At 37.8% G+C, this 20,357-nt stretch overlaps 2 protein-coding genes across 2 annotated transcripts in view; one reads left to right on the forward strand and one right to left on the reverse strand.

The window, feature by feature from the left end:
* The window catches only part of LOC127411772 (adenylosuccinate synthetase isozyme 2), a 36,058-nt gene extending 35,093 nt beyond the window's left edge, over positions 1-965 (reverse strand). The window contains exon 1 of the mRNA XM_051647517.1: positions 607-965. Within this exon, the coding sequence (XP_051503477.1) occupies positions 607-795 (189 nt within the window). The 5' untranslated portion in view covers positions 796-965. The remainder of the gene's footprint in view (positions 1-606) is intronic.
* LOC127412028 (cation channel sperm-associated auxiliary subunit epsilon-like) lies at positions 903-15,698 on the forward strand. The gene is made up of 23 exons (XM_051648068.1): positions 903-1,132; positions 4,948-4,996; positions 5,378-5,451; positions 5,554-5,621; positions 6,031-6,106; positions 6,347-6,371; positions 6,475-6,552; positions 6,702-6,805; positions 7,552-8,050; positions 8,171-8,639; positions 8,827-9,146; positions 9,395-9,514; positions 9,868-9,908; positions 10,037-10,115; positions 10,229-10,281; positions 10,394-10,447; positions 10,536-10,569; positions 12,229-12,308; positions 12,547-12,646; positions 14,442-14,522; positions 14,649-14,806; positions 15,117-15,167; positions 15,363-15,698. Exons 1-23 carry the CDS (start codon positions 903-905, stop codon positions 15,487-15,489), a joined length of 2,970 nt encoding a protein of 989 aa, XP_051504028.1. The 3' UTR covers positions 15,490-15,698.
* The last annotated feature ends 4,659 nt before the right edge of the window (positions 15,699-20,357 follow it).

The raw sequence follows: 20,357 nt of genomic DNA on the forward strand, positions 1-20,357 counted from the left end.
GTGACATTAGCAACCATCTACATGGCTAGCGACTCGGCTGAACGAGCTCTAATTATAATCAATGCATTTAAATCAACGTCGCTCTCGCGCAGTCCAGACAGTTCATTTGTCGCGTCGCCAGCAGAGTCGATACGTTGTTGTATGGGCGCTTTGTGCATTTCCGCTTTAATAATACATCAGCTAACTGCTTCAAACAACAAACAAGAAATTACACACACAAATAACATGCAAAACTACTCCTGCCTACAGTATGTATGAATCTGACTGATCTGCCATTAATATTACTGTACAGTATGTGTGAGAATGCAAGTTAACAATCACTGTGTTGTTGCCACTGTTACTATGTAGACACGGCATCAAAACAACTGCACAACCCACAGGAAATATCGCCAAATATGTTCGTCGATTTCCACGAATGTCATCTCGATCTAGATCAAACCTTTAAGCGTGCATGTTCCTCATTCAAGCTTGAATGAATGTTAGCTAACCATAGCAAAGTAATTCAAAGAGCAAACGGGGTTAAGTGAACAGATGCAAGCCGCCAAAGAAGGATCTGGTGAGATAAGTGCCTCTTTCTGAAGTACACATAGTGCTCATAATAACTACCTGACATCGGCAGACAATATCTGCATCCTGGGCCAGCACGTCCACCACCTTTCCTTTCCCTTCATCGCCCCACTGAGCTCCGAGCACCACGGTCACTCTATTGCCCACATTTGGGGTCGTCACCCGGCTCGCCGTGACCTCGCCTTGGGATCCTCCGTCCTGCGACTGTGCATTCCCGCTTTCTGACATGACTGTATCCTCCTCTGCTCTCTGCCCGCAGCTCCGCAAGGCTCTTCCGAGGTCGTGTCTAGAAGGTAACCATCCGAATGTCAAATGTCTCGCGAGAGTCGCACGCGATGTTCATACACTGTGTACATTATGTTTCTCAGGAGTCCCACAGAAACCCTACCCTTACCTCTAAATATAACCCTTACCTTAAACCTACCCCTAAATCTAGCCTTAGCCCTCACCTCAGTGACAACAAATACGAGTCTCGCGAGACTTTGATATTCGGACGGTTACCTTCTAGACACAGCCCTCTTCTGACACCTGAGCAGACAGTGAATGCACTCCATACAAAACTCAAGTACAGTAATCAGTGATATGGACCGTGTTGGGTAAATTACACAAAAAATAATTCGTTACAAATGACTAATGTCTACTCTAAAATTGTAATCAGATTACTCACTTTACTGATTACTTAGTCGAAAAAAGTAATATTAAATACTTTTAAGTTACTTTCTACAACACTTTTCACAGAAAAGCTTTTGTTTTTCCACTAAACTGATTAAAAATAATGTCTATATTTCCTTCTTGTTCATTGACTTGTTACGGCCAAAGTATGCTTCAGGTGTGCGCATTGCGGATTGCTCCGGCTCAGTATGTGTGATGCAAATTGCATCATCAGCACAGCCGCGCGGATTGACCGCCCGCCGCCTAGATTTTCTTGACTTGCGCACGCGGTCCTCAGCTGTGTGGGTCGTCTGCGCATGCGCTGGCCATTGACCGTACTAAAAGTGTCACACATTCTCTATACATTCTCAGCACCACACCCTGTCAAACACCTGTCTCCAGTATGCAACTCCTCTGTCTCTATGTTCTCTCCTCTGACTGACACTGAGGTCTCTAAACTCCTCCTCTCCAACCACACCACGACCTGTTCCCTTGACCCCATTCCTTCTCACCTTCTCAAGGCCATCTCTCCGTCCATCTTACCTGCACTCACTCACATAATTAACACATCTCTACTTACAGGCACTTTTCCCACTACATTTAAGCAGGCTCGAGTAACAGTAACCCCGCTGCTGAAGAAACCTGCATAAACAGAGCACTACAGACCAGTCTCTCTCATCCCATTCATGGCAAAAACACTTGAAAGGGCAGTTTTCAATCAAATCTCTGCCTATTTCTCACAGAACAAGCTGCTGGATGACAATCAGTCAGGCTTCAAAAGTGGACACTCCACCTAGACTGCCCTGCTGTCTGTCACTGAGTCGCTGAGACAGGCGAAAGCTGACTCCAGATCATCCATCCTGATTTTACTGGACCTTTCTGCAGCCTTCGACAGAGTCAACCATCAGATCTTACTCTCCACCCTCTCTTCGCTGGGCATCACAGGAATTGTGCTTGACTGGTTTAATTCCTATATCTCAGGTAGGCCCTTCAAGGTAGCCTAGAGAGGTGAGGTGTCCAAGCCATATCAGCTACTTACTGGGGTACCTCAGGGTTCAGTGCTTGGGCCACTTCTCTTCTCTATATACACACCAACACTGGGACCCATCATTCAGGCACATGGTTTCTCTTACCATTGCTACGATGATGACACGCAACTCTACTTGTCTTTCCAGTCCAACGACACCACAGTGACTGCTCGAATCTCGGCCTGGATGAAAGAACACCACCTGCAACTTAACCCAGCCAAGACTGAACTCCTTGTCTTTCCAGCCAACCCTGCTGTTGAACACAACATCACCGTGCAGCTGGGTGCAACTACAGTAACTCCTTCCATAATGGTCATAAATCTAAGGGTAACCATCGATAACAAACAAAATTTCACAGACAACAGCTCAATGACTGCAAGATCATGTAGATTTACACTCCACAATATCAGGAAGATAAGACCCTTCCTCTCTGAACATGCCACACAACTTCTTGTTCAGTCACTTGTCATAACTAGACTGGACTACTGTAACGCTCTCATTGCAGGCCTCCCTGCATGTTGATCCAGAATGCAGCAGTACATCTGGTCTTTAATCAACCAAAGAGAGCGCATGTTACACCACTCCTTGTCTCTCTTCACTGGCTGCCGGTTGATGCACGTATCAAGTTCAAGGCTCTGATGCTGGCATACAAAACAGTCACTGGGGGGCCTGGGTAGCTCAGTGGTAAAGACGCTGGCTACCACCCCTGGAGTTCACTAGTTTGAATCCCAGGGTGTGCTGAGTGACTCCAGCCAGGTCTCCTAAGCAACCAAATTGGCCCGGTTGCTAGGGAGGGTAGAGTCACATGGGGTAACCTCCTCGTGATCGCTATAATGTGGTCCATTCTCGGTGGGGTACGTGGTAAGTTGAGCGTGGTTGCCGTGGTTGATGGCGTGAAGCCTCCACACGCACTATGTCTCCGTTGCAATGCACTCAATAAGCCATGTGATAAGATGCACGGGTTGACTGTCTCAGACCGGACTGAGGCGAATCACTACGTGACCACAAGGACTTAAAAAACACATTGGGAATTGGGCATTCCAAATTGGGAGAAAAAAGAAAAAGAAAAAAAAAACAGTCACTGGGTCTGCTCCAGCATACCTAAAATCATTTCTGCAGAGCTACGTGCCCACTAGAAGCCTGCGGTCGGCTAAGGAACATCGCCTTGTTGTATCAAACACAAAGAGGCACCAAAACACTTTGCCGGACTTTCGGCTTGAAAAATGACCTTCCCAACTCCATCCGTGAAGCTGACTCACTTTCTGTCTTCCAAAAAACAGCTAAAAACACATCTTTTCCATGATCACTTAACCAGTCACTATATATATACATAAAAGCACTTTAATCTGTTTTGAACGCTATTCTGATGCTAGTGAAACTTTGTAATATGGCACTTTTCATACCATTGTCTCCTTAATATGATTAGCTTATGTTTTCCTCTTTTGTAAGTGCTTTGGATAAAAGCGTCTGCCAAATGAATAAATGTAAATATGTAAATAAATGTAACAAAGCAGCTGTAGTGTGCATGTGTCGAATGCATTCATGTTCGCTCGTGGTCAGAAAAGTATACTCACAATGGCAACGCAGTCGGCCGGGCACAATCCTGTCCGGAATGCTCATAAACAAAGTATACCTGGGACTTTAGGGGGCATCATTCAGCATCACAAAACCCAAACAGATGTACATATTAACGTAATTCATGTTTGAAATCTATTCTACATATATACAGTTATTTAAAAAAAAAAAATGTGTAACCCAAGTAATCAAAAATAATTAACTTAATTGAAAGTCAGTAACTGTAATTTGATTGCAAGTCTTTGAAATGTAATGTGTTACACTGCTTTTGTACTAGTAAATAATCAGATTACAGTAATTAATTACTTTGTCATTACAGTTGATGTAATTTCTGCGCCACTAGCGCCACCAAATGGAATTACAAAAATAAACTTTGTTTTCAAAACAGCTTCTGAACCCCCCTCTGCCGTTGGTCAAACAAAGTGTCCCGCCCCCAACTCACGCCATTGGTTGAGTAACCTTGTTGAGGCGGGTTCTAAGTGGGTCTCTCAAAACAAATAGAGAAATTTCACCATGCCACAGAAACACAGTGCTTACAGTTTTTGAGTAAATACTTATAGTTTACTAATAGTTGTCTCTGCATATTAAGCTGGGATAGAAGAAAGTATTTTAACATAAAATTACTCCCAACACTGTATATGGAATTGTCCTTCAAAAACAGAACTGTTGTGACTCATATATTACAAAAACAAATTATATTGTAACATTTATAATATTTATAAGTATCTAGCTGTTCACAGTGCGTGGATAAATTTATATCTAGATTTACAAACACACAGAGTGAAACAAATGAAACATATTGTCAGTTGGTTGTATGTGAACAGCGACACCTGTAGTCCAAAGCGAATATTCTGACGTGTTCTACGAATGTCAACAAATTAAGCATTACATTTAGGAAAAACTGCTACAACATGTTTGGATTTTTGGGAGTGGTAACATGCCTTTTACTAACACATTTTCAAATTGGTGTTGGAGTCTGGAGGTAAATTATTAACCTCAAACCTCCAGCGATCAAATGGCAGTTATGGTGGCACTCAGCTAAGCTAGCAAATAACAGTAGCTAACAACTGTTTTATATATACAGTATGTGGATTGTTTGACTGTTTCTGTGCTTGTTTATTATCAGATACAAGAATATTTTGGAGGAGAAAGAGTTATACACCGTACACAGTGCTGTAAGTGACTGAAAGTCCCTTATAAAATCACACAAATCATTATAAATTAATATAGGTCTCCAAGCAGTCTAAGAAGCTTTCAACATTTTTTTTTTTTTTTTTTTTTTTTTAATGACAGTGGTGGCTAATACCAAGTTATCAGTTTTATTGTACCGGCAGTATCAATAGCTAAGTGTAGTGTGGAAACTGTTACCATGGTAAATATTTGTAAGGGATAGTCTTGTTTGTGGTGTTTTAACTTTAGTTTAGCCATCTTAGAAGTCTAAATAAATTGTTCTCTCACCATCCAACATAAACACATTCAGATGTTGAATCACTTCAAAAATAAAAACATAATCATTTTAGTTATGTTAAAAACTACAAATATTTTGTTTTATGTAGATATTTTTAGAGTATGAAGGATCCTCTTTTTTAGAGTGGCAATACCCTGAGAGTTGTGACATCAATAACAAGAGGTAAAGCACATATAATGTATAGGTCTATTCATATTTAATAATGTATAGTAAATGTTATAAATACTTTTTTTAATGTACATTTATGTTTTTTAATCCACTAAGCTCACCCAATGCTGTTATTTGGTGCGAATCTTCTGGATTTCAAACTGTAAAGCCATTGGTTTCTGTAAGTTCACACACACACACACACACACACACACACACACACACACACAACTATGTTTTTATATCATTGTGGGGACTCTCCATAGACTTCCATGCATTTTTGGATTTTATACAGATCTAATGATAATTTCTATCCCCTAACCCTAACCCTAACCCTAACCCTACCCCTAAACCTAACCCTCACAGAAACCTTTCTGCATTTTTACATTTTCAAAAAAACATCATTTAATATGTTTAATAAGCCATTTCACTCATGGAGACCGCTGAGTGGTCCCCACAATGTAGGTGATCTCAGGTTTTACTATCATGTACACACACACACACACACACACACACACATAATGATGTTTTATATGTTTTCATTTGATTAGTTAGCCCTTTATTTTGTTATTTTCTTCTAGGGTGTGTCTGCAGGGGAAGAGGAGCGACACCTTTATATAAGTGACTCATTTTTCAGTTTTGCGTGGTATGCTGTTATTCCTGAGCTCAGGTATTTACCAGCTCAAATAATCTGTTCATTTCATCTTTCAACTTTAAATTACACTATAAATGCCAATAATTGCTTTATGGACAACATGCTTTAGAAATATACTTGCAAAAAAAAAAAAATAATAATAATAATAATACAAATAATATATATATATATATATATATATATATATATATATATATATATATATATATATATAAAATTTATTTTATGTATTGCTTTTATCTTTTTGACAAACAGAAATGCATCTGAAAGTGACTCCCAGGTTAGACTTTTACTTGGATCAGAAACCTTTCCTTTGTTCCACGCAAATATAATTTTTCCTTTAGTTGAGATAATGTATACTGGTGTCTTTTGTGTGTATTTAGATTGTCCGAATATGGATCATTGATCCAGACCAAGCAGAAAGGACTGAAATTTACAACACTGCACTTGTTCCCTCTATAGTAGGACCAAGTCTTATTCTTGAAAGACCTATCAAATATTTTGGTTATGTATCAACAATATATTAATGATCTGTTAGAGTTCCAAGTAAGATTCTTCCAATTTGCTAACTTTTTAAACTCCCAGTTGATACACTTTTGTACCTTTCCAGCATTCTAGATATCTTACTAAGCAATTACTCATCAGTGGAGCATATCCAGTCATTGAGTCATCTTCATTCTCTCAGACAGTACAGAGTTACTTTACAAATCAGGGGTAATTCTGTTCAATTGTTTTCCATTCACTTTCAGACTTTTTCTTAAAGGAATATTCCAGGTTCAATACAAGTTAAGCTCAATCGACAGCATTTGTGGCATAATGTTGATTACCACAAAAAATAATTTTGACTAGTCCCTCCTTTTCATTAAAAAAAGCAAAGATCGAAGTTACAGCAAGGGATTTACAATGGAAGTGAATGGGGCCAATTTTTGGAGGGTTTAAAGGCAGAAATGTGAAGCCAATAATTTTATAAAAGCACTTACATTCCCTTTTCTGTTAAGATTCATGTATTATTTGAGCTGTAAAGTTGTTTAAATCGTAATTTTTACAGTCATTTTAGGGTTTTAGAGTTTGTTGACATTACATCGACATTGCAGCGAAGTTGTAAAATTGGCTATAACTTTATACAGAAAAGTTTAGTAAGCGATTTTGTCACACAAAAATCATGTTTACATGAATATTGTTTATGTCTTGTGGCTATACTTTTGAAACAGTGAGTACTTTTTATGTTTACAGATTGGCCCCATTCACTTCCATTGTAAGTGTCTCACTGTAACCCAGAAAAGGAGGGATGAGTCTAAATTAATTTTTGTGGTAATTAACATAATGCCACAAATGCTATCGATTGAGCTTAACTTGTATTGATCCCAGAATTTTCCTTTAATGTTCAACAAATTTCATATTCATAATAATGACCTGTATAATATGATGACAGCATCTTTCACAATCATAATTTTTTTCAGATTTTGGGAGGCTCGCCTTCTTGGTAACCCTGAATATCATAATTTTTGTATAGTTGGTCAGTCAGTCTCTTTTCATGGACGATGTGTTGTTTCTAGTCAACATACATTTTACATGGCATCCCCAGAGAAACCATATGGTGACAGAGAGGTATCCCTATGCCTGCCAACAGGGAGCCAGTTGTCTTTAGTATGGGGTGTATGTACCCCTTACCGAGCCTTACTACTGTCTGAAAAAGGCACTTTCATGACCAAGAATGCTTTCCTCACTTATGAGGAGGTCAAGGTCGACCCTGGAGATTTGCATGTGCCAGCTGAGGGTTATTTTACTATTTTTGAGGCTGCCCTATTGGAGAATGCCTTAATATTCCGCATAGGAGATGCTCTTTTCTGGAGAGACAACAAGGACAGAATATTGAGGATGAATCCAAAGAAATTGCTGGTTCATGGGGTTAAAGGCCTCAATTTCAGAACTCAGTGTGTGGATTACTACCCTTTGCAAGTAAGTGTTTCTGATTTGTAAAAATCAGAAGTAGTGATTGAACTGATGATTTGCTTTAGACAAATATTGTGGGGTTTTCAGTTACTAAAATGTGGACTGTTACTTAAATTTCACTTTTAGGCCTTTGAACTTGCTTCAGTTCTTGCATGGAAAGACCATGAACTTTATATAGGTGGAAAAAGTCTGGACTGGCAGACTAACAACAGCTATATGACAAAGGTACTGAGTCTTCCCAAAACTGCCACCATCCTTACTGCCTCGTTTGGCTCCCATCCAGAAGCTTTGTGTGCACTGGTCATGTACACACACAATGACGACCCTGTACGACTTTCCCTGCTCACATTCTATGAGACGGAAGGTATCTGGAGAACCAGCACATTCTTGAGTAACCTCAAAGAGCAGGATGTTCTTCAGGGCCCATTTCAGATGTTCTTTGTCGGCTCAGCTTTGGAAACTCTGCTGGTGTGGAACAAAGATGTGATGCTCTATAGTTTTCACAATGATAGTGAATGGGGATACATGCAACCAACTGATTCTTCCAGTCTAAGCCAAGCAGCCAGTGGTAGCCACATTCATCATGTGGTCATGGGTGAGTGGCAGATATTAGATGATCAGATGTGCCAATGAAGTTGGATTTGAATCTCTGATATGAGTTTGATTGAAAAAATTACGATTTTTAGTTAACAAAGCAAAAGGAGAAATAAAATCATGTTTAATTTTAAAAGTATTTTTTAACTTTTTAAATTTTCCACTCTATTTGACTCTCCTCTATGCAGACCACTCATGGAACATGCTGATTAAGATGGAGAACAATGTGTTGTTCTTCTGTAAAGCTGGCATAAATAAACTGCTGCGGCTTCCCACTTGGACTGACTCTGGAAGTTCCATGGTACTCTATCTAAACCAGAAGAATCAGATCGATATGCTGATATTGTCAGACAGTGGTCTGCATGTGCAGAAGTACCCTTTGCTGATGGAGATCAGGAGTGCCATGCGAGGAGGGGTCCACGGCTGTCCCTTTATTGGTTTCACACACAAGATGAAGAGGCATGTCTACTACCTGGACAAGGGAGATCGCAAGGAGTTGTGGGCCCAGGTGAATTGGAATACACTAGTTGATGTATCATGAGTGGGAAGTATTACCTCACAGAAATACTCCTCTGTCCCTTAGTCATGCAGAGTAGTACAGAGCTAATAACTCATTTCATTTTGTACCAGGACTAGTAAATAAAGACTCAGAGAAGCATGTTAGTGGTTTTAGCTGGCGGTACATTGTGTACACCAAATACATCAGGTGTCTAATGTAGAACAACATAGTGGGACAGTTCCTGTTTTTTTCTCCAGATAGTCTACCATGAAGGTAAGAGTATTGATGTGAAGCTGCACATGAACAACAAACATCTGCTGCAAATCGCAGCAAGGACTCATTTTGAGAGTGTGCGCCGTGTGGAAACTATAAACAAGGTTTGGACAAGAATGGTCTCCTAACAAGAGCACATTTAGAAAACTCAGTCTGCACTGAACTGTTTCAAATGGTATTTTAGTAGTTGTTTGATAGTTTGTTGTTTGTTAAGCAACAATGCCCATAGCTAGTTATTTCAGATACTTGGTCTTGAAGGAATATTTTGGGCTCAGTACAAGTTAAGCTCAATTGACAGCATTTGTGGCACAATGTTGACTACCACAAACAATTTCGACTCGTTCCTCCTTTTCTTAAAAAAAAAGAAAAATACTTTTTTTTTCTTTTTTTATTATTTTTTCACCTGGTATTACACTGTATTAAGATGTTGTTTTTCCAGACATTTATTATTTATCAGGAACCACACCTCAGAAGCGTGCCAAACAACTCGGGTCTAATGTGAGTGCTTACACCTTTAAAATGCATGTTAGTGGAAAATACGATTATTGTGCAGACTAATTCAACTTTATTAGTTATTAGGTCTTCCAACTGTCATAAAAATCATATTGTCACATAATTGAAAACAGCTCACAATCAAGTGGTATTGTCTCTATGGAGCTGTTACCAACCCAGATTGGAAATGCTTGCTATCTGCCAAAAAATCAGGTAATAATAAGTTGATTTGTTGGTATTTTTCTTGTAGCTGGTAGTGGTAATTGTGAAAAAGAGATGAGAAACTAGATACTATTGCACTGAAAAAAGATATACATTTTCTGTAGGTTTCCCACTTACTTGTGGGGTGCCCACCAAACAGGCACATTCGTGTAGTAAAGTAAGTGTCATCTAATAATGTAACAATATTTTTTAGACAAGTTATGTTACAACCATGTCGTAGGTCAAACCTTCTGAACTGAGTTATTGTTTTGTGCCTTGTGTGTGTGTAGACCACAGGAAATTCCATGCGAGATGCACACCTTTGAGAAATATACCATTCCAGGGTAACATGCACAAAAAACGTGGCACTTGTTAATAAAGTGTATTGGATTTTCTGTCCCACTTAACCCCCTCAACGCATCTTTTTTACAGATCTGTGCTGAGAAACCCAAAAAAGAAAGATCTGGTGAGAATCAGTCCTGCTCGCGTGAGACAGTAGGCCTTGATATTTTTAGATATGTACTACTAGTACTACTGATATTAGTACAAAACAGCATGATCCAAGGTAGAGGTGGGCGATTTGACCAAAATCTTATATCAAGATACAAGTCATTTTATATCACGATATAGTAATGTTTTTCTTTTTTTGGAAAATCAATAAAAATGTGTTAATATATTAAATAACTACACTGTACTACTGATATTTGGATAATTCAGTCAGTTAATTAAATACTTCCAAATACTTCCTCTTATATAATTTTCTCTTTATTCGGAACTTGACAATAGTCCAAGTAATGAAAATAAATAAAAATAAAAAAAACATTAAAAAATTCAAATAATTCATACCATAATGCTAAATTTCAAATGTTTCCACATTACAGTCTATATTATTGACCAAAATTGTTATTATTATTATAAACTTTATTTAAAAAAAACAAGATCTTCCCAAAGCAGTCAATGAAGAAAATAATGCATCATGCATATCACTTACAGTTGAAAAGAGCCGTCCAACTCGTGGTTCACCGCCGGTCTTTTAAATCCAGTGTTTTGAACACAACGTCTCTTAATCTCCCGAAGGGATTATGGGATCTTAATATGTCCAGTCAATCTACACTTCAGAATCTTGCTGGAAATAATAGGTCATCCGGGTATTCCTCGCTTACTGTTTTATGAATACTGAGGATTTGGACATACTACTGGGCAAACTGGGCTGGTTGTGACATCATCACAACAACATTCCACAGTCAATATTGCCAATTTATTGAAAAAATAATAATAATAATAATAATAATATGTCCAATTTATACCAGACAAGCAATCTTGTCTTACTGTGAATTAAGTCAAATTTCCTTTTGAAAGAAGAATAACACGAAACCCACATAGGTTTTAAAACACCTTTATTTTACTTAATAAGCTTGATAACATTGTGCAAACAGTTTAGCTTGATAACATTGTGCAAACAGTATATGGTCATTCTATGGCCATCATATAAGTCATATCATGCAAGTTATAACTACTTACAGTACATAAACATCTGGACTTGTGTATATCGGAACAAATGTTTCATATGACTTGGCCAGTGTGTTGTATGCTTACATTGGAATCTGAACAAATTGTTTAATAAGGTTTCAAAGCTTTATGAAGCGTGTTTTTAAAGCACTCTTCACTTGTTAAAGTTTGCTGATGTCTGACTTTTGCATTGCTTTAAGGAGAGATCAGTTTGATCATTATTTTTATCAAGAATAGGAAAGCTCAAAGCAGCTAGAAGTCTCTTCAGTCAGTTCCCATGCTATACTACTATTAATGCGTGCGTCAGAAGTGCTCACATTTTTATGTCAGCCGAAGTTCCGTTGAGGTGTAGGCTCCCATGTGCAGGACAGACAGACCCTTCACACTTGCCCATTCTTTCTAAAATACTTTCTGTTTCGGCCACTGGGGGGCACTACACAGAATTTCAGTAAGCACAGACCGAGTTTAGCTTAGGAAAAGCCAACCTACTGTTTCCAAATTCATTGTGAACAAAGCAAAAATGTTATGAGGACAAGTGCTATGACAGCAAGTTTTTCTCACACCACAAGCACATGTGAAGCAACTGATAGTCATGAGTTCTCATAATGTCTCTCAGCTTGTGCACTATGACTGGAAGAGGATTGGCTGTGTGTTGAAAATGAACTACAAAGATGCCTTTCGCCCTGATATCGATCTGTGAGTATGACACAAGCAATGTTACTGAAGTGTTAGAGCAATGCAACAATTAAAAAAGTCTTTAAACCTCCCCAATCAATTACCAGTATGAGCCTATACATCCACTTTTTATTGTCTTTTAAATGCTTCAGACTGAATGCTCTATGAGAAAATAGATTGATATTGTAGTGCAGTTGTTATACTTTGGATATAAATTGTAATGTTAAATGTCTTATATGATATTTTTCTTTTTCTTTAGGTATGATGGAGACACATTTGTGCGTAGTGTTTATGCCAACTTCATAGTGTGGGAGAAGTTTGGTCGAAAAGACTATTATTTTAATGCAACCATGCGACAGGTAATATACAGTTGTGCTCAAAAGTTTGCATACCCTGGCAGAAATTGTGAAATTTTGGCATTGATTTGAAAATATGACTGATCATGCAAAAAAAAACTTTTTTATTTAAGGATAGTGATCATATGAAGCCATTTATTATAACATAGTTCTTTGGCTCCTTTTTAAATCATAATGATAACAGAAATCACCCAAATGGCCCTGATCAAATGTTTACATACCCTTGAATGTTTGGCCTTGTTACAGACACACAAGGTGAAACACACAGGTTTAAATAGCAATTAAAGGTTAATTTCACACACCTGTTGCTTTTTAAATTGCAATTAGTGTCTGTGTATAAATAGTCAATGAGTTTGTTAGCTCTCATGTGGATGCACTGAGCAGGCTAGATACTGAGCCATGGGGAGCAGAAAAGAACTGTCAAAAGACCTGCGTAACAAGGTAATGGAACTTTATAAAGATGGAAAAGGATATAAAAAGATATCCAAAGCCTTGAAAATGCCAGTCAGTACTGTTCAATCACTTATTAAGAAGTAGAAAATTCAGGGATCTCTTGATACCAAGCCAAGGTCAGGTAGACCACGAAAGATTTCAGCCACAACTGCCAGAAGAATTGTTCGGGATACAAAGAAAAACCCACAGGTAACCTCAGGAGAAATACATGCTGCTCTGGAAAAAGACGGTGTTGTTGTTTCAAAGAGCACAATACGACGATACTTGAACAAAAATGAGCTGCATGGTCGAGTTGCCTGAAGGAAGTCTTTACTGCGCCAATGCCACAAAAAAGCCCGGTTACAATATGCCCGACAACACCTTGACACGCCTCACAGCTTCTGGCACACTGTAATTTGGAGTGACGAGACCAAAATAGAGCTTTATGGTCACAACATTAAGCACTATGTTTGGAGAGGGGTCATCAAGTATTGTGCTCCTTGAAACAACCACACCGTCATTTTGTAACTGGGCTTTTTTGTGGCATTGGCTTCTTTCTGGCAACTCGACCATGCAGCTCATTTTTGTTCAAGTATCGTCGTATTGTGCTCCTTGAAACAACCACACTGTCTTTCTCCAGAGCAGCCTGTATTTATCCTGAGGTTACCTGTGGGGTTTTCTTTGTATCCCCAACAATTCTTCTGGCAGTTGTGGCTTAAATCTTTCTTGGTCTACCTGACCTTGGCTTGGTATCAAGAGATCCCTGAATTTTCCACTTCTCAATAAGTGATTGAACAGTACTGACTGGCATTTTCAAGGCTTTGGATATCTTTTTATATCCTTTTCCATCTTTCTAAATTTCCTTTACCTTGTTACGCAGGTCTTTTGACAGTTCTTTTCTGCTCCCCATGGCTCAGTATCTAGCCTGCTCAGTGCATCCACGTGAGAGCTAACAAACTCATTGACTATTTATACACAGGCACTAATTGCAATTTAAACAGCCACAGGTGTGGGAAATTGATATTTAAACCTGTGTGTGTCACCTTGTGTGTCTGTAACAAGGCCAAACATTCAAGGGTATGTAAACTTTTGATCAGGGCCATTTGGGTGATGTCTGTTATTATTATGATTTAAAAAGGAGCCAAACAACTATGTGATGATAAATGGCGTCATATGATCACTATCCTTAAATAAAAGACAGTTTTTTTTGCATGATCAGTCATATTTTCAAAATCAATGCCAAAATTTCACAATTTCTGCCAGGGTATGCCAACTTTGGAGCACAACTGTATATCAGGCATATACAGTATGTGTCCTTGTTATTATGTTGTTTTAGAAACACAAAACCTCCCTTTTGGCTCCATAGGTAACTTGCCTTCATGAGGCACAAACATGGAAATCCATGCTTGCCGACAAGAAGCATCCTGAAGAGGCCTGGGGACCTCATGTGGGTATCATTTACAGTTTGTATCTCAATTTAGTTTTAATAACCTTGGCTTTCTCCTTGGAGATATATGTAATCATGTGGTTTATTAACAATTAAATAAAAGAGTATGTGTTTTATTTCTTTCAGAATTACAGGAGCTGTTTTGTTCATACCTCTAAAAAACAGGGAAACCTTGACCAACCCTATGAAATTATGAATAGGAGTTCCAGGAATTACCTCACTTTTTCCCAGAAAGATAGTGCTACTTATGTCTTTATTGTAAAGATTCTGGACCCAGATTACAGGTACATATCACTTTCATCTGTTTTAGCTGAAAGTAATCTATGACTGGTTGGTGCTTAACTTTACAAAGGTAATTGCAACAGGAAGTTTTTCAACTGAAAAGTTGAAAACCACTTTAGGTTAGACATTTATTTTACTTATTGCATTTTAGGATGTTTTCCTGGTGCTGCTTTTGAGGTTACTCGCCAGTCATTTCTAGTTTTCAGTTTATGATTTGTAGTTCAGGATCTTGACCACATGATGGCAGAAATTATTTATCATCTGTGTGGTCCTGTACAACAGAGATGTGAGAAGTTTTTTCTTTCCACTCAGCTTTTGTGATCTTCGTGCTGTGTTTGCTGTTCAAACATATGGAATAAAAATGTAAGCTATTCATTTCTCCTGTGTTATTCCTCTGAAAATTACCTTAAAATATGGCTAGTCATTCACACTCAACTTATTCCAACTTATTATGTTTGCAAATTGCACATTAATAATGTATGTGTTTTAGTGTAGTTAATGGAGGGAGGATTTTCCTGTCTGCTTTATTTCATGCATATTCATCTGCTTCCTTCACAGCAAGGACCAGCGCTTGCCCATGTATGTGGTTTTGATTCTTACCTGCATCGCACTCATCATGCTGTGTCTCATCTTCTACAAATATGTCACAGTCTTTCGAAACATGCTTCGGAAAAAACATCTGTGAATTATTACTCAGTGTATTAGTTAATTAGTATATTTAGTTTCAGATACTGTTAGTTTACTCTCAGTGCCACATTTATTTAAAATCACACAACCAATGTATGTTTATTTGTGTTCCTTTCCCAGCCCCCCCAATTAAATTAATCCTCTCACAGTGAGCTTTGTTATTTGTGTTTAGAAATCATATTTTTTTTCCAATGTTTGTTTAATAAACTGTACAGTGCCACTTGTGAAAATGCTTCAATTTTGCATTTTTCTAATTTAATTGGCGTATATGTTTTTGTTTTTCATAACTTATATATTTTCAGCATAACAATATCAGTGAATCGTGGAAAAATTAAAGGAATATTCCTGGTTCAATACAAGTTAGGCTTAATCGACAGCATTTGTGGCATAATGTTGATTACCACAAAAATTTATCCTTTTCTTTAAAAAAAGCAAAAATCTGGGTTACAGTGATGCACTTCAATGGAAGTGAATGGGGCCAATCCGTAAAGTTAAAATACTCACTATTTCAAAATTATAGACACAAGACATAAACAATATACGTGTTAACATGATTTTAGTGTGATAAAATTGCTTACTAATCTTTTCTGTGTAAAGTTATAGCCAATGTAGTGTCAACAAACTCTAAAATGACTGTAAAAATTATGCTTTAAACAACATTGCAGCTCATAATACATGAGTTTTAACAGAAGAATTAATGTAAGTGCTTTTATAAAATTATAAGCTTTACATTTCTGCCTTTAAACCCTCCAAAAAGTGGCCCTGTTCACTTCCATTGTAAGTGCCTCACTGAAACCCAGATTTTTGCTTTTTTTAAAGAAAAGGAGGGACAAGTCAAAATAATTTTTTGTGGTAATCAAAATGCTGTCGATTGAGCTTAACTTGTATTGAGCCCAGAATATTCCTTTAACATGCATTTTAGAACTTCCTAGTATTTATTATGTCTCTGTTTTGCTTTAATAGTAGCGAGCACTCGAGCTAACAAGTATGGGATGAATATAGTATCATAATTATTCACAAATGCGTAAACATCCATCAATTTGCTAAATGTCATACATGCATCTAATTATCCACACACAAATGCCTTTCAACTTGTGTCTGTGAAATTGCAAATTAAATGAATGTGCAGCGATTTGTACAAATAGAGACATATTTGTGAATACTAACGGTCCCTTTTATATAAATGTAACACAATTTGCATGTCTAACCCAAGAAGATGTTACAAATTAAACACAAAATGGACTTGTGAAGCATTGAATGTGCATTTGTGGATCAAGTGACGTGTGCATTCATTGAAATATTTTTGTGTCTATTCTGTTTTATTTATTTGAATTTTGAGACTTTTGTTTCACTGTTTTAACCATGGCCAACCCACACACAAACAACTACCAATGAATAAGTCCTAAATTCATTCATTAATGTGGGCACATCTACCCACCAATTTGGGAAAAATTCACAAATACATTTTATTAGCCTTATAAAATGTTATTTTACTTGTGTTTGTGTAATTTATTATTAAATGAATATGTACCTATTTGTTCAAATAGAGACATATTTGTGAATATAAATGTTCCCTTTTGTACAAACATATCACAATTTGTGTATGCATCCGAATGAAGATGTTCCAAATGAAACACAAAATGGCCTTGTGAAGCACTGAATGTGCATTTGTGGATCAAGTGGCACATGCATTCATTGGCATGTTTCTGTGTTTTCTGTTTCATTTATTTGAATTTTGAGACTTCTGTTTTGCTGTTTTTTACCATGGCTGACCCACACACAAACAACTACCAATTAATAAGTCCTAAATTTGTTCATTAATGTGGGCACATCTACCCATCAATTTGGAAAAAATTCACAAATGCATGTTATTAGCCTTAAACAAATGTCTCTTTACTTGTGTCTGTGTAATTTATTTTTAAATGAATGTGCAGCTATTTGTACAAATAGAGACATATTTGTGAATATAAATGTTCCCTTTTGTACAAATAAATCACAATTTGTGGATGCAACCAAATGAAGATGTTCCAAATGAAACACAAAATGGTCTTGTGAAGTATCGAATGTGCATTTGTGGATCAAGTGACGTGCATTCATTGGCGTCTTTTTGTGTGTTTTTGGTTTCATTCATTTTAATTTTGAGACTGGTTTTGCCTTGCATGATCCACACGTAACTTTGTGTAATAAAAGCTGCTACCACTAGATGACAGTCTCATTTTACAGATGTGCCATCAGGCAGGGCATGGTTTATTCACAAGGATAATGTCCTGTCACATTATAAAAGGCAAAAAAAAGCCAATTTTATAGTGTAAGTCCTGGTGACAGTATGTTTGTGTTAAATGTCAGAAGCTTTCTAGTTAAAAGGATTCCAACACCTGGCCAACCGGGCCTTTGTTCCAGGTCAGCGTTAGAGTCTGCTACTTCAATCTTAACTAAGTTTCTAGACTGAAATTCCTGTCTACACAATGGGAAATATCTGTTTGTGTAGTCAAAGCATGAGTACAGTTCTTAATGTTGTCTGACTTGTCTGAAATGTTTCTCATGATGTTAAAATCCTTTTGATCTTAAGGCATATGCTTAAATGTTTGAAATTAGTTTTGTAGACAAAAATATAATTGTGCCAACATATTAATTTAATTACAAAACTAAAATTTAATAAAAAATAAAAATAAAAAGTTTTTGAAATGGATGACTTGTACTGAATAATTAAGAAAAGCAGCCACTAAGTGCCCAGCATATATGTTTAAAAAGCATCCCAGGGTGATACCTCAAGAAGTTGGTTGAGAAAATGCCAAGAGTACATTTCTGCAAAATCTAGGCAAAGTGTGGCCACTTTGAAGATGCTAAAATATAACATAGTTTTGGGGCCTGGGTAGCTCAGTGGTAAAATACGCTGGCTACAACCCCTGGAGTTCGCTAGTTCAAATCCCAGGGCGTGCTGAGTGACTCCAGCCAGGTCTCAGGTCAACCAAATTGGCCTGGTTGCTAGGGAGGGTAGAGTCACATGGGGTAACCTCCTCGTGGTCGCCATAATGTGGTTTGTTCTCGGTGGGGCGCATGGTGAATTGAGCGTGGTTGCCGCGGTGGATGGCGTGAAGCCTCCACACGTGCTATGTCTCCGTGGCAGAGTGACCGTGTGAATAAACCACACCCCGCCTGATGGCACATCTGTAAAATGAGACCGTCATCTAGTTGTAGCTGCTTTTATTACACAAAGTTACGTGTGGATCATGCAAGGCAAAACCAGTCTCAAAATTAAAATGAATGAAACCAAAAACACACAAAAAGACATCAATGAATGCGCGTGTCACTTGATCCACAAATGCACATTCGATACTTCACAAGACCATTTTGTGTTTCATTTGGAACATCTTCATTTGGTTGCATCCACAAGCTGTGATTTATTTGTACAAAAGGGAACATTTATATTCACAAATATGTCTCTATTTGTACAAATAGCTGCACATTCATTTAATAATAAATTACACAGACACAAGTAAAAATACATTTGTATAAAGCTAATAACACGCATTTGTGAATTTTTCCCAAATTAGTGGGTAGATGTGCCCACACTTATGGATGAATTTAGGACTTATTCATTGGTAGTTGTTTGTGTGTGGGTCAGCCATGGTAAGAACAGCTAAACAAAAGTCTCAAAATTCAAATAAATAAAACAGAATAGACACGCATCACTTGATACAAAACAAATGCACATTCAATGCTTAACAAGGCCATTTTGTGTTTAATTTGGAATATCTTCCTTTGGTTAGACACACCAATTGTGTTACATTTATACAAACTGGAATTTCAGACACAAGCTGAAAGGCATTTGTACAGGTGCATCTCAATAAATTAGAATGTCGTGGAAAAGTTCATTTATTTCAGTAATTCAACTCAAATTGTGAAACTCGTGTATTAAATAAATTCAGTGCACACAGACTGAAGTAGTTTAAGTCTTCGGTTCTTTTAATTGTGATGATTTTGGCTCACATTTAACAAAACCCCACCAATTCGCTATCTCAAAAAATTAGAATACATCATAAGACCAATAAAAAAAACATTTTTAGTGAATTGTTGGCCTTCTGGAAAGTATGTTCATTTACTGTATATGTACTCAATACTTGGTAGGGGCTCCTTTTGCTTTAATTACTGCCTCAATTTGGCATGGCATGGAGGTGATCAGTTTGTGGCACTGCTGAGGTGGTATGGAAGCCCAGGTTTTTTTGACAGTGGCCTTCAGCTCATCTGCATTTTTTGGTCTCTTGTTTCTCATTTTCCTCTTGACAATACCCCATAGATTCTCTATGGGGTTCAGGTCTGGTGAGTTTGCTGGCCAGTCAAGCACACCAACACCATGGTCATTTAACCAACTTTTGGTGCTTTTGGCAGTGTGGGCAGGTGCCAAATCCTGCTGGAAAATGAAATCAGCATCTTTAAAATGCTGGTCAGCAGAAGGAAGCATGAAGTGCTCCAAAATTTCTTGGTAAATGGGTGCAGTGACTTTGGTTTTCAAAAAACACAATGGACCAACACCAGCAGATGACATTGCACCCAAAATCATCACAGACTGTGGAAACTTAACACTGGACTTCAAGCAACTTGGGCTATGAGCTTCTTCACCCTTCCTCCAGACTCTAGGACCTTGGTTTCCAAATGAAATACAAAACTTGCTCTCATCTGAAAAGAGGACTTTGGACCACTGGGCAACAGTCCAGTTCTTCTCCTTAGCCCAGGTAAGATGCCTCTGACATTGTCTGTGGTTCAGGAGTGGCTTAACAAGAGGAATACGACAACTGTAGCCAAATTCCTTGACACATCTGTGTGTGGTGGCTCTTGATGCCTTGACCCCAGCCTCAGTCCATTCCT

Source organism: Myxocyprinus asiaticus, chromosome 21 (assembly GCF_019703515.2).
Source record: "Myxocyprinus asiaticus isolate MX2 ecotype Aquarium Trade chromosome 21, UBuf_Myxa_2, whole genome shotgun sequence".
In the NCBI taxonomy this organism is placed as follows: domain Eukaryota; kingdom Metazoa; phylum Chordata; class Actinopteri; order Cypriniformes; family Catostomidae; genus Myxocyprinus; species Myxocyprinus asiaticus.

Coding starts and splice junctions, on each gene's coding strand:
- LOC127412028 (XM_051648068.1), top strand. CDS start 903: ATGTTCATACACTGTGTACATTATGTTTCTCAGGAGTCCCACAGAAAC. Junction 4,997..5,377: donor TATACACCGTACACAGTGCT/GTAAGTGACTGA, acceptor TGTTTTATGTAG/ATATTTTTAGAGTATGAAGG. Junction 9,909..10,036: donor CCAAACAACTCGGGTCTAAT/GTGAGTGCTTAC, acceptor AATTGAAAACAG/CTCACAATCAAGTGGTATTG.